Below are 16,607 nucleotides of genomic sequence, written 5' to 3' on the forward strand. Positions count from 1 at the left end.
TGCGGGCTTGTGGTGCGGCGCCTGACTCCACACCCATCATTCTCCTGTCGTTACAGAAGCCCGCACCAAGATATATGGAGTCAGCATGAGCAGCGACCACCCCTCTCCCCACGATGGAGGAGAGAGTCCTTCATCACACGTCCATCCTCCATCGCATCGGATCAGCGATGGATCAAATGGTGGAGAGGATGGACCGTTGGGAGAGGAGTGGTCTCCCTACTACCCCACCTACCCTCCCACCAGCAACTCTACCATCTCCTCCAGCGGAATCCGGTGCCAGCGCTCTGCGTATTACGCCTCCGAGGGAGTACGATGGAGCGGCAGCGGGGTGCCAGGGATTCCTGCTACAACTAGAGCTCTACCTGGCCACCGTTCGGCCGGCTCCCTCGGACGAGGAGAGCATGAGTGTCCTCGTCTCTTGCCCTAGAGTGGGCCAATGCCGTCTGGAACGAGCCCGACCCAGCGAGGGGCCACTACCCGGAGTTCACCCGCCGTTTCCGGGCCGTGTTCGATCACCCTCCGGAGGGCCGAGCGGCGAGTGAGAGGTTGTTCCATCTCCGGCAGGGGACGAGGAGCGCGCAGGACTTCGCGCTGGAATTCCGGACTTTGGCCGCTGGAGCGGGGTGGAACGACAGGGCCCTGATAGACCATTACAGGTGTAGCCTGAGAGAGGACGTCCGCAGGGAGCTGGCTTGTCGGGTCACTACGCTCAGCCTGGATGAGCTAATAGACATGTCGATCCGGCTAGACCATCTGCTAGCTGCTCGCGGACGTTCTGAAAGGGTCCTGTCAGTTCCACCTCCTGGCCCTCCCGCTCCCATCCCGATGGAGCTAGGGGGGGGGCTGCATCTAGGGAGAACGGAGGAGGAGGCTCCTCCTGTACCAGTTGTGGCCGGAGAGGGCACACTTCCGGTCGGTGCTGGAGGAGTCTATCTGGGAGTCGAGAGGGCAGGCAGAACACTCCTCGGTCACCCCAGGTGAGTCAGCACCACACTCTCCCAGGGCTTCCTGTTGGTCACATGTTTTTATTAGTTTTTTTCTTAAATTTTTTCCTCTCTCCAGCATAAGGCGCTAGTCGATTCAGGCGCAGCGGCGAACTTTATAGATCGCGGACTCGCCCAGAGGTTGAGGATTCCGTTAGTTAAGGTAGACCCCCCCTTCCCCGTGCACTCCTTAGATAGTCGACCGTTAGGGTCAGGGCTGGTCAGGGAGGCCACGATTCCTCTGGAGATGATTACGCAGGGGAATCATAAGGAGCGGATTAGTCTGTTCCTTATCAATTCACCTGCGTTTCCGGTGGTGCTGGGGATTCCCTGGCTGGCTATTCACAATCCTAAGATTTCATGGAGACAGGGAGCTCTCCAGGGGTGGTCTGATGAGTGTTCAGGCAGGTGTGTAGGAGTTTCCATCAGTGCGACAACGGTGGAGAGTCCAGACCAGGTTTCCACCGTGCGCATTCCCGCTGAGTATGCCGATTTGGCTATCGCCTTCAGTAAGAAGAAGGCAACCCAATTAACACCGCATCGACAGGGGGATTGCGTGATAAACCTCCAGGTAAACGCTGCACTACCCAGGAGTCACGTGTATCCTTTGTCCCAGGAGGAGACGTTGGCTATGGAGACATATGTCACGGAAGCCCTGGGACAGGGGTACATTCGGCCCTCCATGTCACCCGTCTCCTCGAGTTTCTTTTTCGTGAAGAAAAAGGAGGGTGGTTTGCGTCCGTGTATTGATTATCGAGGTCTCAATTCCATCACTGTGGGTTTTAGTTACCCGCTACGGCGGTGGAATCATTTCACGGAGCGGGGTTCTTCACGAAAATGGACCTCAGGAGCGCGTATAATCTGGTGCGTATTCGGGAGGGAGATGAGTGGAAAACCGCGTTTAGTACCACATCTGGCCATTATGAGTACCTCGTCATGCCGTACGGGTTAAAGAATGCTCCAGCCATCTTTCAATCCTTCGTCGACGAGATTCTCAGAGACCTGCACGGACAGGGTGTGGTGGTGTATATTGACGATATCTTGATCTACTCCGCTACACGCGCCGCGCATGTGTCTCTGGTGCACAAGGTTCTTGGGTGACTGCTGGAGCATGACCTGTATGTGAAGGCGGAGAAATGTGAGTTTTCCAAATGAGCCGTTTCCTTCCTGGGTTATCGCATTTCCACCTCGGGGTGGTAATGGAGGGTGACCGCGTTTGGCCAGGTAGCAGCTCCTATTACCTCACTGCTGAAGGGGGGGCCGGTGCGTTTGCAGTGGTCAGCAGAGGCGGACGGAGCTTTCCGTCGTTTGAAGGCGCTGTTCACCGACGCGCCAGTGTTGGCGCATCCGGACCCTTCTTTGGCGTTCATAGTAGAGGTGGACGCATCCGAGGCTGGGGTTGGAGCCGTGCTCTCACAGCACTCGGGTACGCCACCGAAGCTTCACCCCTGTGCTTTTTTTTCGAAGAAGCTCGGGCCAGCGGAGCGGAATTATGATGTGGGGGACAGGGAGTTGTTGGCTATGGTTAAGGCCCTGAAGGTGTGGAGACACTGGCTTGAGGGGGCTAAGCACCCTTTCCTCATCTGGACTGACCACTGTAACCTGGAGTATATCCCATCAGCTAGGAGACTGAATTCTCGTATCGACCAGGTTCCCTCAACACTAAAGCTGACGCTCTGTCCCGCCTCTACAAAACTGAGGACCGGTCCATCGATCCTACTCCCATCATTCCGGCGGCTAAGCTGGTAGCACCGGTAGTATGGGAGGTGGACGCGGACATCGAGCGGGCGCTAAGGGAGGAACCTGCGCCTCCACAGTGCCCGGAGGGTCGTAGGTACGTGCCGCTCGCTGTTTGTGATCAATTGATTCGGTGGGCTCATAGTCTACCCTCGTCAGGTCACCCGGGTATTTCAAGGACGGTGCGAGGTCTTAGAGGGAAGTACTGGTGGCCTACCTTGGTGAGGGACGTGCGATTCTATGTCTCCTCCTGTTCGGTGTGCGCCCAGAGCAAGGCTCCTAGGCACTTGCCAATAGGGAAGTTACAACCCCTCCCCGTTCCACAACGGCCGTGGTCCCATCTATCGGTGGATTTTCTCACTGATCTTCCCCTGTCTCAGGGGAACACGACGATCCTGGTCGTTGTGGATCGGTTCTCGAAGTCCTGCCGTCTTATCCCGTTGCCCGGTCTCCCTACGGCCCTACAGAATGCGGAGGCGCTGTTCACCCATGTCTTCCGGCACTACGGGGTGCCCGATGACATCGTTTGTGATCGGGGTCCCCAGTTTACGTCCCGAGTGTGGAGGGAGTTTATGGAGCGTCTGGGGGTCTCAGTCAGCCTGACCTCGGGGTATCATCCGGAGAGTAATGGGCAGGTGGAGAGAGTGAACCAGGAAGTGGGTAGGTTTCTGCGGTCGTATTGCCAGGACCGGCCAGGGGAGTGGGCAAGATACATCCCCTGGGCTGAAATGGCCCAGAATTCACTAAGCCACTCCTCTACCAACATGTCACCGTTTGAGTGTGTGTTGGGGTACCAGCCGGTTCTGGCACCATGGCATCAGAGCCAGACCGAGGCCCCTGCGGTGGAGGAGTGGGTGCAGCGCTCTAAGGAGACCTGGAGAGCCGTCCAGGAGTCATTGCGTCAGGCGAGTGGACGGCAGAAGAGGAGCGCTGACCGTCACCGCAGTGAGGCCCCCGTGTTTGCACCGGGGGACAGGGTCTGGCTCTCGATCCGAAACCTGCCCCTCTGCCTGCCCTGCCAGAAGCTGGGTCCGCAGTGTGTGGGGCCATTTAAAGTCCTGAGGAGAATAAACGAGGTGTGTTATCAATTGTTACTTCCTTCGTATTATCGTATTAACCCCTCGTTTCATGTGTCTCTCCTCAGGCCGGTGGTAGCTGGTCCCATGCAGGAAGGTGAGGTGCCGGAGGTCCCTCCGCCCCCTCTGGACATCGAGGGGTCCCCGGCGTACACGATACCGTCCATTCTGGACTCGAGACACCGGGTGAGGGGCCTGCAGTACCTCGTGGACTGGGAGGGGTACGGGCCGGAGGAGAGGTGCTGGGTCCCGGTGGGGGATATATTGGATCCAGCTATGCTAAAGGAGTTCCATCGCCTCCATCCGGATCGCCCTGCGCCTCGCCCCCCGGGTCGTCCCCAAGGCCGGTGTCGGCGCGCTGCACTGAGATCCCTCATTACCAAAATTTCGGAGGATGAAATATTGTCCCTGTGTTCATTGTTTGATGTTGTAGTTTTGGGTTGGTTAACACTTCATGAGGCAAGCAGACATTCCGATCACCCAAACTAGGCCCCAAAGGACTCATCTGCTGCCTAATGGTTTACGATCGACGTGAGGTGTCATAAAACCCCCACATCCATCCCTCTCCCCCTCTACGGGAGAGAGAGAGCTCTGTAGAGCTGATCCACTGTAACCTAATCTCTTGGATCCTCACAGGAGAGTCATGACACCTGGCTGATGACATCACCAGGCCGTAAATTACACCAAAGAAAAATGCAACATGTAAAGTGTTGGTCCCATGTTTTATGAGATTAAATAAAATATCCCAGAAATGTTCCATAAGCACATTTGTTTACATCCCTGTTAGTAAGCGTTTCTCCTTTGCCAAGATAATCCAGTCACCTGACAGGTGTGGCATATCAAGAAGCTGACTAAACAGCATGATCATTACACAGATGCACCTTGTGCTAGTGACAATAAAAGGCCACTAAAATGTGCAGTTGTGTCACAACACAATGCCACAGATGTCTCAAGTTTTGAGGGAGCGTGAAATTGGCATGCTGACCACCAGAGCTGTTGCCAGATAATTAAATGTTTATTTCTCTACCATAAGCCGCCTTCAACGTCGTTTTCAAGAATTTGGCAGTGCGTCCAAATGGCCTCACAACCGCAGACCACATGTAACCACACCAGCCCAGGACCTCCACATCCGGCTTCTTTACCTGTGGGATCCTCCGAGACCAGCCACCCACACAGTTGATGAAACTGTGGGTTTGCGCAACCGAAGAATTTCTGCACAAACCGTCAGAAACCATCTCGGGTAAGCTCATCTGCGTGCTCGTCATCCTCACCAGGATCTTGACCTGACTGCAGTTCAGCATTGTAACTGAGTTCAGTGGGCAAATGCTCACCTTCGATGGCCACTGGCACACTGGAGAAGTGTGCTCTTCACGGATGAATCCCAGTTTTAACTGTACCGGGCAGATGGCAGACAGCGTGTATGGCGTCATGTGGGCGAGTGGTTTGCAGATGTCAACGTTGTGAACAGAGTGCCCCATGGTGGCGGTGGGGTTATAGTATGGACCGGCATTAGCTACAGACAACAAACAGAATAGCATTTTATCAATGGCAATTTGAATGCACAGAGATACCGTGGTGAGATCCTGAGGCCCATTGTCATGCCATTCATCTGCCGCCATCAACCCCCTTGTCATTGTAAATAAGAATTTCTTCTCAACTGACTTGCCTCGTTAAATCAAGTTAAATAAATAAAATGAAAAATGTTTCAGCATGATAATGCACGGCCTCATGTCGCAAGGATCTGTACACAATTCCTGGAAGCTGTAAATGTCCCAGTTCTTCCGTGGCCTGCATACTCAAACATGTCACCCATTGAGCTTGTTAGGGATGCTCTGGATTGACATGTACGACAGCGTGTTCCAGTTCCTGCCACTATCCAGCAACTTCACACAGCCATTGAAGAGGAGCGGGACAACATTCCACAGGCCACAATCAACAGCCTGATCAACTCTATGCGAAGGACATTTCTCACGCTGCATGAGGCAAATGGTGCCCACACCACATACTGACTGGTTTTCTGATACACGACCCTACTTTTTTTTAAGGTATCTGTGACCAACAGATGCCTAGCTGTATTCCCAGTCATGTGAAATCAATAAATTAGGGCCTAATGAATTTATTTCAATTGACTGATTTCCTTATACAAACTGTAACTCAGTAAAGGGTTCCAAAACTTCTGCCAACAACAGCTAGTTTTCCCCTCCCCGCTCAAACCACTCTCAGACAGTCCTAGAAAAATTCTTGCTTGAGAAATTGCTCTTTGCTAAGAAGCTATTTTTGTTTATTTTTAACAATTTGAATTGAAAACAATCAATGTCCGGTACTTAAGTGTTACCCAGAAATGATTTGATATTGAGATTAAAAAAAGGCTGCATTGGACCTTTAATCTCTCTGAGCTTGTCCCAGATCTGTAACTAATATTTTAGTCCACTTCTGTGTCTTGTTGGCACTTAGTCAAACCCTGCTGCTGTACTGAAAGGTTTAAGGCACAATGCATTGATTTCTCAGCATTGTGATTGACTAGACTACTGTATGACGTTCTGTTGTGTTAACCTGTCCAGGTTGTGGCTTGATTTAGCCTTGCAAACACACATAACACCTGAACAGCTACCTTGATATCCACCCTTTTATAATATGATCATTAACCTGTGAGAGTGACAGATTATTTCAGTCCCATTGAAGGCTGCTCTCTTATAACAGGTCAGTTATGTTTTTATAATACTTCCACATATACGGAATTTATGATTAATTGTGAAAGATAACGAGCAACAATTAAGCTTAAAGGGTAGGAACCTTGAGTTTTACTCACCAATGTAATAAAACAGTGTGGTCAAAGACTTTTAGTAAGTAACTTAGTTGAAGTCACGATCTGGTTACCTATAAGTCTGGACATCTGGAATCTATCCATTTAAGATTTCCCTGACTCTCCCTCTGCCCGGCGAAGTGCCCGCCTCCGCCTTGCTTTGGTAGCCAACTCAGCATGCACGCTTTTAAAAGTTTTACAATCGGATGGGCACCAGCAATCAATATCTCTTTGCTTTTAATCTGCAGTTATGTTTTGGTTGTGTTGTGTTAGTTGTGTTCTAGCTCATCTCCAGTAGTTGGGCTCTAGCTTGCTGACCATAACTGTGGTAGTTGACTAGGCTACTAGCTAGTTGGCTAAATAGTTAATGTTAGCTGGCTGCTGGCTAAGATGGCTATATGCAGTTAATATTCTTTCATAACTGGTTAGATGGCATTATGTAGTTCTAAAACTTTGGTTTACTTTAATGTATCTGTAAGCTAAGGGTTGATAGCAACTGGCTAACTCATGCACTGCTAATGTAACGTTGGCAGGCTGGTAAGGCTAATGTTAGCAGGCTAGTTGGCTAGCAACCTTGCAGGTTGATTTGTAAAAATACATTTATTACATATTTGCTTGTAAGTTGGTTGAAAATGTAATTGAAACTAGTAGTCATCAGCGCAAACAATTTGAAGTTATACATTTAAAAGTTATTTCTGTTGGAGTTTACATTATAGGGTATAGGCTGGCTTGCCGGGTCCTACATATCACACCATACCCCAGAAAAACCCTTTTCCGACAAGACTTTCAGATCTGTTTTATGTTATAACTCGGAAAATAGAAAAAGTGAGGTGTAACTTTGCATTGGGCCTTTTGATGTGTATACTAATGTAAATCCATATGTTACATGTTGTTACGTTTATGCTACCTACACTGTAAAGCTCGAGGGGAAATAAATAAATATAGCATACTGTGTATAATGTTGTGCCATTGATTCCACGTCTTGAGAGTATCTCAAAGAAAATGATTCCGTTTTAGAAAACCGTCGTCTAACGTTCCTCCTCCTGTGTGGTTGACAAAGGGAAACCCAACTGAGGCAAACAATGTTGTGTCTGTATCTTCCAAATATTTCATGTAGGCCTGGGCCATGCTCCATACATGTACCTCAAAGCATGTTTGAACACAATGACACACAGGTACAGTCATGAACAGTGGTGGAACATCAATGCTGTATGTAATAACATGATAACAGCTGAACAGATTATAATACAGCGAGGAGAAATGTGGAAATGTGAGCTGGGTGAATCACACCACTGAAATAGTTCTGTGCTTGAACACAGGCCAGAGAGTGTTTTATATTAAATAAATTAGAAACATCACAACCTTTCATTGCACATGAAAGGGATCACCTTAGCAGGTCCGGGGGTTAAGAACACTATTATTAACTATTATTAAGTGTACCCATTCACCCATCAAACTACACTTATTTAATCTGACTAACACATGGGAGTGTTTAAATTGCCTGACGACTCAAACTGAATTATTCCACTGCTCTATGATGGCTACATACTTCTGTCGAAGACTGCCAACATTGAAGTTGTTTGTGGTGATCTCAAAATTAGGGGTGTTGTACAAAACAAAGTCATCAGCATTTGGATAATTTCTAACCAATCAGAGTATCAAAGCCAATGACACATTTTCTAAAACGCTGCTTTACCTACGTGTGTTCTGGCTCAAACCATCGGTTTCTAGGACCAATCAGAACAGTTAGAACATGTTTGCGTTCTAGAAATCGTCAAGGAGGTACTCCGATCCAGACTCGTTGCGGAGTAAAACTAATATCTGTGGGCTTGGCGTTTTGCAGGAACAAGTAGTTTGGGTAGCCAGGCAAGTGTTTTAAGAACAGTTATGAACCAAATGAGCATAGGCATCAACACCACTCTAGAGGTGTCGAGCTCTCACTGCTGGCTAAATGAATGGTAAAGAATATAGGAGCTAAATAGACTAGTATGAGCATCCAGGGTATCACTGATTAAGGATACTGGAGTTGAATTAAACCTCTTAAGGATCTCAAAAGATCGTTGTCCCAACCACGGGACAGTTGAGCTAATGTAGGCTAATGTGATTAGCATGAGGTTGTAAGTAACAAGAACATTTCCCAGGACATAGACATTTCTGATATTGTCAGAAAGCTTACATTCTTGTTAATCTAACTGCACTGTCCAATTTACAGTAGCTATTACAGTGAAAGAATACCATGCTATTGTTTGAGAGAGTGCACAGTTATGAACTTAAAAAGTTATTAATAAACCAATTAGGCACATTTTGGCAGTCTTGATACAAACATTTCAACAGAAAAGCAATGGTTCATGGGATCAGTCTAAAACTTTGCACATACACTGCTGCAATCTATTGACCAAAATCTAAATTGCACATGGGCTGGAATAATTCATTATGGCCTTTCTCTTGCATTTCAAATATGATGGTACAAAAAAGAAAACTGTAGTTTTTTTCTTTGTATTATCTTTTACCAGATCTAATGTGTTATATTTTCCTACATTAATTTCACATTTCCACAAACTCCAAAGTGTTTCCTTTCAAATGGTATCAAGAATATGCATATCCTTGCTTCCGGTTCTGAGCTACAGGCAGTTAGATTTGGGTGTGTCATTTAAGGCGAAAATTTAAAGAAGGGGCGGATCCTTAAGAGGTTTTAACCCAGGGGTGTCAAACATACGGCCCGCGGGCCGGAACCGGCCCCCAAGGAGGTTCGATCAGGCCCGCAGGATAATTTGAAAGTGGAAAAAATGCATAAAAGACATGGAATTAATATTTTTAATTCGCTGCAATTCATGGATTATCCGCTAAGGGGCGCACTCTTTCCATCAGAGTAGAAGACAAGCCGCATCACTGAGACAGACTGAAAACAGCAGACGGTATCAATGCGCCATCTGCTGCTTGTTACGACGTTGTTAATACCTTGGTCTCTACCTCTCCGCTACACCCTCATTAGCCAAAATGTCGTTATCCAAACGGAGAAAAGTAGATAAGGAGTGTAGAATTTTCAAAGAAAAATGGACCACGTCCTATTTATTTACAGAGATGCACGGAAAACCTTCGTGCTTGGTGTGTTTGCAACAAGTTTCGGTATTGAAGGAATATAATATTCGACGCCACTACGAGACTCATCACAGCGAAAAATATGACGGCTTGCAAGGACAACTGAGAAGAGATAAGATTAACGAATTGCTGGCGGGTCTGAGGAAACAGCAGTCAACTTTCATCCAGAGCCGAGAAGTCAGTGAAGCAGCGGTAAAAGCCAGCTACCTAATTGCTAGCGAAATAGCATTAGCATCGAAGCCGTATTCCGACGGTGACTTTGTTAAACGATGCATGATGAAGGCGGCTATGCAATGCATATTTGTGAATGATAAAAGTAAATTGCACATTTGTCTAAGGAAATATGAGGTGTTTCATGAAATGTTTTGTAAAAGGATAGTTCATTAAATTTCAATATTTTCCTAATGTTCTTGTGCTTCTTTACACCAAAACAAAGGAAAGACATGATATTTTGGTTATTTATAGCAGAGTATGGTATAATTTTAATGGTCCGGCCCACTTGACATCTCCCTAGGCCGTATGTGGCCCACGATGCGAAATGAGTTTGACACCCCTGTTTTAACCTAACTGCTAAAAGTTTCAGAGGCACATAGAGAGGTATAAGCAGGGACATGAATTTGTCCTGACCAAGTAACCTGGGAAGGAAAAACTCATGGCCCTACTTATGGCTTCCTGCACAAGATAAGGGGCCAGGAATTCTCCTGGCCCTAGGGAAAAGGAACAGCGGCCACATAATAGAAATATAACGTTTGTCTTTAACATGAAAAATATAGTCCACAGTGATTTGTGTGCCAGGAAAGTTCTTCCACAGCTATAACGGTACAATATTAAGTGAGCTGCTTAAGACGTGGAGGTGTTATAGAGGGGAAGGCCTGAATACTAGGCCATTATGAGGAAGGATGTCCATTAAGGAAGATGATGCAACACATTAGAAGGGCTTTACCTCACTGACATTTCAGGGGCTATCAGACTAATAGGAGAAGTGCGTGGCCTAGGTGTTGTTATGGAAAGCAAATAGAATAGCTGCCATTTTGTATTGTCCTTATAGAAATCTTAAGACTAATACAAGCTTAGTCTTGGCCCATTACATTTAAATCATTGTATCCAACATTTTGGGATCCAATTACTTGGTGTTACAAAGCAGAGATTACAAAACTGTTCCTTGACCCCAGGGCTACCGCTAAATGTAGATTCCATCCCTCGCTATACAATGGAGAAAAATCCCATTCATCCATTCACCTCAAAGTTATTCTAAAGCTGTTTCTTACCTCTGACAGGAAGGTCTGTGCTGATTTCTGTGCACCGACGTGCAGTAAATACTCATACACATATAAAGCTAACCTGTAAAACAAAGAGAAAAGGGTCAGCATTAAGGCTCCATCTCACACCTCCTCCATTCCTCCTTCCCCTCCTCCTCACTCTGGAGAATCTCTCACCCGCCCTCCCTCCTGGGGTAGCAGGCAGCCTAACCCACTGGTGCTCAGGTGAAAAATGTGGCTATACTGGATCTCTCCTTACAGGCCAGTGTAATTAAGCAGGAGGAGGAAGGCTTTGTCACAATCAAAAACACAATCGTATTTGAGTTCAGACCTGTAGTATGTACACCAGGGATCATCAACAAGATTCAGTCACAGCCAATTTTTTTCTTGAGCGGATGGTCGGGGGGCCGGAACATAATTACAAATAATTTATAGACTGCAAATTGACCACAAGAAGCCCAAACAGATACTGTATACGTTTCTTTTTCTTTTTTTGTACTTTTACCCCTTTTTCGTGATATCAAATTGGTAGTTACAGTCTTGTCCCATCGCTGCAACTCCCGGACGGACTCGGGAGAGGCGAAGGTCGAGAGCCATGCGTCCTCCGAAACACGACCCTGCCAAGCCGCACTGCTTCTTGACACACTGTACGCTTAACCCGGAAGCCAGCCGCACCAATGTGTTGGAGGGAACACCATCCAGCTGGCAACCGAAGTCAGCTTGCAGGCGCCCCGGGCCCACCATAAGGAGCCGCTAGAGCACGATGAAAGAAGGAAATCCCGGCCGGTCCAAACCCTCCCCTAAACTGGACGATGCTGGGCCAATTGTGCGCCACCTCATGGGTCTCCCGGTCAGGGCCGTCTGTGAAAGCCTATGATCAAACCCGGGTCTGTAATGATGCCTTAAGCACTGCGATGCAGTACCTTAGACCGCTGTGCCACTCGGGAGGCCATGATACTGTATAATATTTGACTGAAACATCATTTCAAACCTTGCTTACATTTGTATATGATCAAGTGTCTCTCTATTATGTGTGGAAATACTTGGGGAACAGATTTCCCAAATTAAAATCCATTAGAGCTGATTTCTTGGTGTTTTTACAGTTTATGTCCAAAAATGAAAATTCAACAAAAAACAAAAACATTTTGCTCAGAAAACTTGTGTGCCCAAATAAAACCACCTGCAGGCCAAATTCAGCCCGCATGCCGCCAGTTAGGGAACCCTGATGCACACAGTATTGACATGTACAGTAAGAACCAGAGACTGTTTCACTATGAGGATAGGCAGAAAAACATTGCTGACTCTAAGGAGCAGCCATTGGGAACCTCTAGAATATATTTTTTTAAACCTTTGTGGCATGATGCCACAACTCTGTGGTTTAAGGAGCTCCTCCTTTAACATGAAGGCTGATGAAAACAAGAGGCAAGCAGAGACAGCCAAGTAAGGCTCGGAGCCACACTATCTGACAAGCCACACTGCCGCATGCATTTTTGGTATCCATTACGACTGTCATTTAGCCGCCTGTGCTGGCAATTACTGTGCTCCCAATGCTCCTGGACTAATGCTGAACCCACACTCTTCTAGGGGGGGAAAACATCCCCTGTTCTCCCCAGCTAGACTGAACAGAGGGACAACAAGGCAGCTCAGTAACAGTGTGGTTTTAGAGAGGACAGGGACCCCTGTCAGTCTGGTCACATCAGGTTACGTCCACTGTGGCAGCAGAGCCTCAGAAAAACTTGGGCTGATGATATTGAATTGTGTTGAACCAAGCACAAGGGACATAATTGTCTCGAAGTAATCATTCCTTCGATATGCCTGCTTTTCATGTGGGAGACTTCTCTTCCACCGTCTGCCAAAAACCAGTTCTGACTAACGTTAGACATTAGTTAATGGGGGCCCTATCTTCTTAAAGCAGCAATATGTCACCTTTTGGGGTACCTGACCAAATTCATCTGTCATTCTCATTGAAAGCAAGTGTAAGAAGTGGTAGGAAGTGGTAGATATGTTCTATGTGCGCTATTTCTATGCTTCCCGTTCTTACGTTTTGTTTTTGTGTCAGCTTCAAACAGCTGAAAATACAATATTTGTTGTTATTAAAAAGATATTTCATAGCGGTTTAGATGGTACAATGATTCTCTTCATTGCTTGTTTTGTCACAAACTGAAATTAGGTGACCTATTAGAATTTTGGCAAAAGGAAATGGCGGGGCGATTTCTGCATGCTGCAACTTTATTTCTCATTGTTACATCAGCCATTCATTACACCTTTAATTTCAGTAATCTACTGTAAACAAAAGGTTCTGGAAGCAATGAACGCAATTATGTCTTGAGCGTTTTATCTGCTCGGTCTCTGTTTTATGGTTGTGTATTTTTTTACGGTGGAGTGACTGCTTAGAGGAGCGACATCTTAGAGGGTAGGTCAAGGGTGATGGTCGCCGAACAATGGATTATAGGTAATGGCATGATATACAAATGAATGACGCGATGGAGCAAATTGCTGGCTGGAATATTTTCATACTTATCTGATCTTAGAAGCGACTGTCTCACGACACTACTGTTCCTGGTAAAACAAAGTGTTTGGTGCTGTTTAGTAATCAGGTCTCACCTTCAATTCAAAGGTCTCACCTTCAATTCAATTCTACTCTGAAATAGCTTAATGCAACCAGTCAAAAATTAGGCGCTCCTTTAACCAGGAAGTACCTATGCTCTCCCTCTCCCTCCCTCTCAGCCTCTCAGTGCGGCTGTTTAAACTCTTCTGTTTTCTGGTAAAGACTGGAGGCAGTTGGTGTAAAATGTAAGAAGACTACCTCTTGGCTGTGTGTAATATCCAGCGGCATGCGTCGGCTTATATAAGCTGGTCCACGCTGAACTGGATCGAACAGAGATTCCCATGAGTTGATTAAATTTTCATGGCTAGACTGGTGTGATCTGGGGTTCTATGCCCTGGTGATGGGCACCTGCCTCGTCTCTAATGCATTATTTAAAAACACTCATTCAATCCTGGCTTCGGGGGACACCTTTTGTTGCACTGTCAGAAGCACTGAGTGTAACTCCGCCAAGGGAAGAGGGTTGTGGAGACTCTTCCTGTGCAGGTAGATGAATCAGTGGAGAGGGAAAGAGAGAGTTGAGGAAACTCTAGGCGTTAAGACTACTGTGTGATGACAAAAGGGCTAACGACCGTAGTGGAAACCACAGGGCCAGACATGACAGGAGACAGAGCCACAACACCAAACACAAGGCATATGTTCATACAAAAGCCTTCTCTGAAACTAGAAACAGCTAGTGCACACACCATGTCCTCTGACCTCCCAATGGGAACATCTCCATAATAATATATTTACAACCCCCGAGTGACAAGCGTGTTGCTCATTCTTCTCCTGTCTGTCATAGTGTTGTCTCAGGTGCCTCGAAAAGAATCTCAACATCCTAGTTGATTGCTCAGCTGGTCTCATCCACCCCTCTACCCCTCTCACCTAATGCTCTCTGCCCTGCCGTGACACTCCAGGTAAAGAGGTCAGAGGCCACTGAAACCCCATCATCATGGATAATGTTCATACAAATGACATGCTGCGGAAAGATGAGGAAATCAGAGGCCAGCTGACTTCTCTCAGTCAGAGAATGACTATTGAGTAGGTGGTTGAGTTTGATCCCCTCTGTAGTGCCTAAGGGCTCAGACACACCAGTAGCGTTCGCTGGCCGAGAGTACTTAGCACCTCTGAACGCAATTTCCAATGTGAACCGATTTTACATTTAGAAAAGTGGGTGGTCCCTAAAAACACAGCGTGGTGAACGATCGGCAGACGAACAAGAGATCCAAATTCGGTGCGATGTGTGCTAGCCTTAACATTAGAGGTAGGGCCAGGGAGGCAGACAGCAGCCCCCAGCAAGCTCGGAGCTTTGCACTATGTCCACACTTCAAGGGGAGATCTCCCACCTCAACCCAGGAACACAACTGTCCTGACATTTCGCCCCAGGCTCCCAGACTACGCTCCCACTAGACATGAAGGCACCTCCGCCAAGTTTAGCCAGCTAAAGCGCAGTCTGTTAGCAAATTAACTTTCCGGTCTTGATTTCAATAATTCAGCAGTGAAAGCATGGCCTTAATTAGATAAGGTACGCAGGAGAAGTGATGGAGAAGGGAGTCAAAGTAAATGCAAGATATTAATTTCACAAAAGCCTACAGTAAATAAGAGTGTGTTGGCAAATGTGGACACAGTTGACAGGAATGGCGCCATAGGGGATGCCTGCCGTTTTACGAGCTCCAAACCAATTGTGCTATTTTGTTAGTTTTTTCGCATTGTTTGTAACTTATTTTGCACATAAAGTTGCCGCTAACGTATCTTATGACCGCTTATGAGCGATTACTCGCCTAACAAAACTAACCCCTATCTGCGATATCTACTGCAGCCCTCATCCTCCACATACAACACCCGTTCTACAAGTCAAATTCTGTTAAAGGTCCCCAAAGCACACACATCCCTGGGTCGTTGGTCTTTTCAGTTCGCTGCAGCCAGCGACTGGAACGAGCTGCAACAAACACTCAAACTGGACAGTTTTATTGAAATCTCTTCATTCAAAGACTCAATCATGGACACTCTTACTGACAGCTGTGGATGCTTTGCGTGATGTATTGTTGTCTCTACCTTCTTGCCCTTTGTGCTGTTGTCTGTGCCCAATAATGTTTGTACCATGTTTTGTGCTGCTACCATGTTGTGTTGCTACCATGTTGTTGTCATGTTGTGTTGCTACCATGCTGTGTTGTCATGTGCTGCTGCCTTGCTATGTTGTTGTCTTAGGTCTCTCTTTATGTAGTGTTGTGTTGTCTCTCTTGTCGTGATGTGTGTTTTGTCCTATTGTAACGGCTGTCGTCCTCCTCATCTGAGGAGGAGAAGTTTGAAGGATCGGCAGACCAATGCTCCTGACTGGCGGGCGGCTCTGGCAGCTCCTGACTGGCAGGCGGCTCTGGCAGCTCCTGACTGGCGGGCGGCTTTGGCAGCTCCTGACTGGCGGGCGGCTCTGGCAGCTCCTGACTGGCGGGCGGCTCTAGCGGCTCAGGACAGACGGGCGGCTCAGGACAGACGGGCGGCTCTGACGGCTCAGGACAGACGGGCAGCTCAGGCGGCGCTGGACAGACGGGCAGCTCAGGCGGCGCTGGACAGACGGGCGGCTCAGGCCTGCCGAGGCGCACTGTAGGCCTAGTGCGTGGTGCCGGAACAGGTGGTACCGGGCAGGGAACACGCACCTCAGGGCGAGTGCGGGGAGCAGGAACAGGGCGTACAGGGCTCTGGAGACGCACAGGAAGCCTGGTGCGTGGTGTTGGCACTGGTGGTACTGGGCTGGAGACACGCACCTCAGGGCGAGTGCGGGGTGCTGAAACTGGAGCCCTGGTACGTGCTGCCGGCACCGGAGGGCTGGTGCGAGGAGGTGGCACTGGATAGACCGGACCGTGAAGGCGCACAGGAGGTCTCGAGCACCGAGCCTGCCCAACCTTACCTGGTTGAATGCTCCCCGTAGCCAGGCCAGTGCGGCGAGGTGGAATAGCCCGCACTGGGCTGGCGAACTGGGGACACCATGCGTAAGGCTGGTGCCATGTACACCGGCCCGAGGAGACGCACTGGAGACCAGATGCGCTGAGCCGGCTTCGTGGCACC

The 16,607-nt window shown here is 47.9% G+C and overlaps 1 protein-coding gene across 2 annotated transcripts in view; it reads right to left on the reverse strand.

Annotated features, from left to right (window-relative positions):
* Positions 1-16,607, reverse strand: part of LOC139578337 (single-stranded DNA-binding protein 3-like) — a 149,574-nt gene that overhangs the window by 111,814 nt on the left and 21,153 nt on the right. For both annotated transcript variants that reach the window (XM_071405786.1, XM_071405787.1), the window contains exon 2: positions 10,967-11,039. In XM_071405786.1, the coding sequence (XP_071261887.1) occupies positions 10,967-11,039 (73 nt within the window). The remainder of the gene's footprint in view (positions 1-10,966; positions 11,040-16,607) is intronic.

Source organism: Salvelinus alpinus, chromosome 6 (genome assembly GCF_045679555.1).
Source record: "Salvelinus alpinus chromosome 6, SLU_Salpinus.1, whole genome shotgun sequence".
Lineage (NCBI taxonomy): Eukaryota > Metazoa > Chordata > Actinopteri > Salmoniformes > Salmonidae > Salvelinus > Salvelinus alpinus.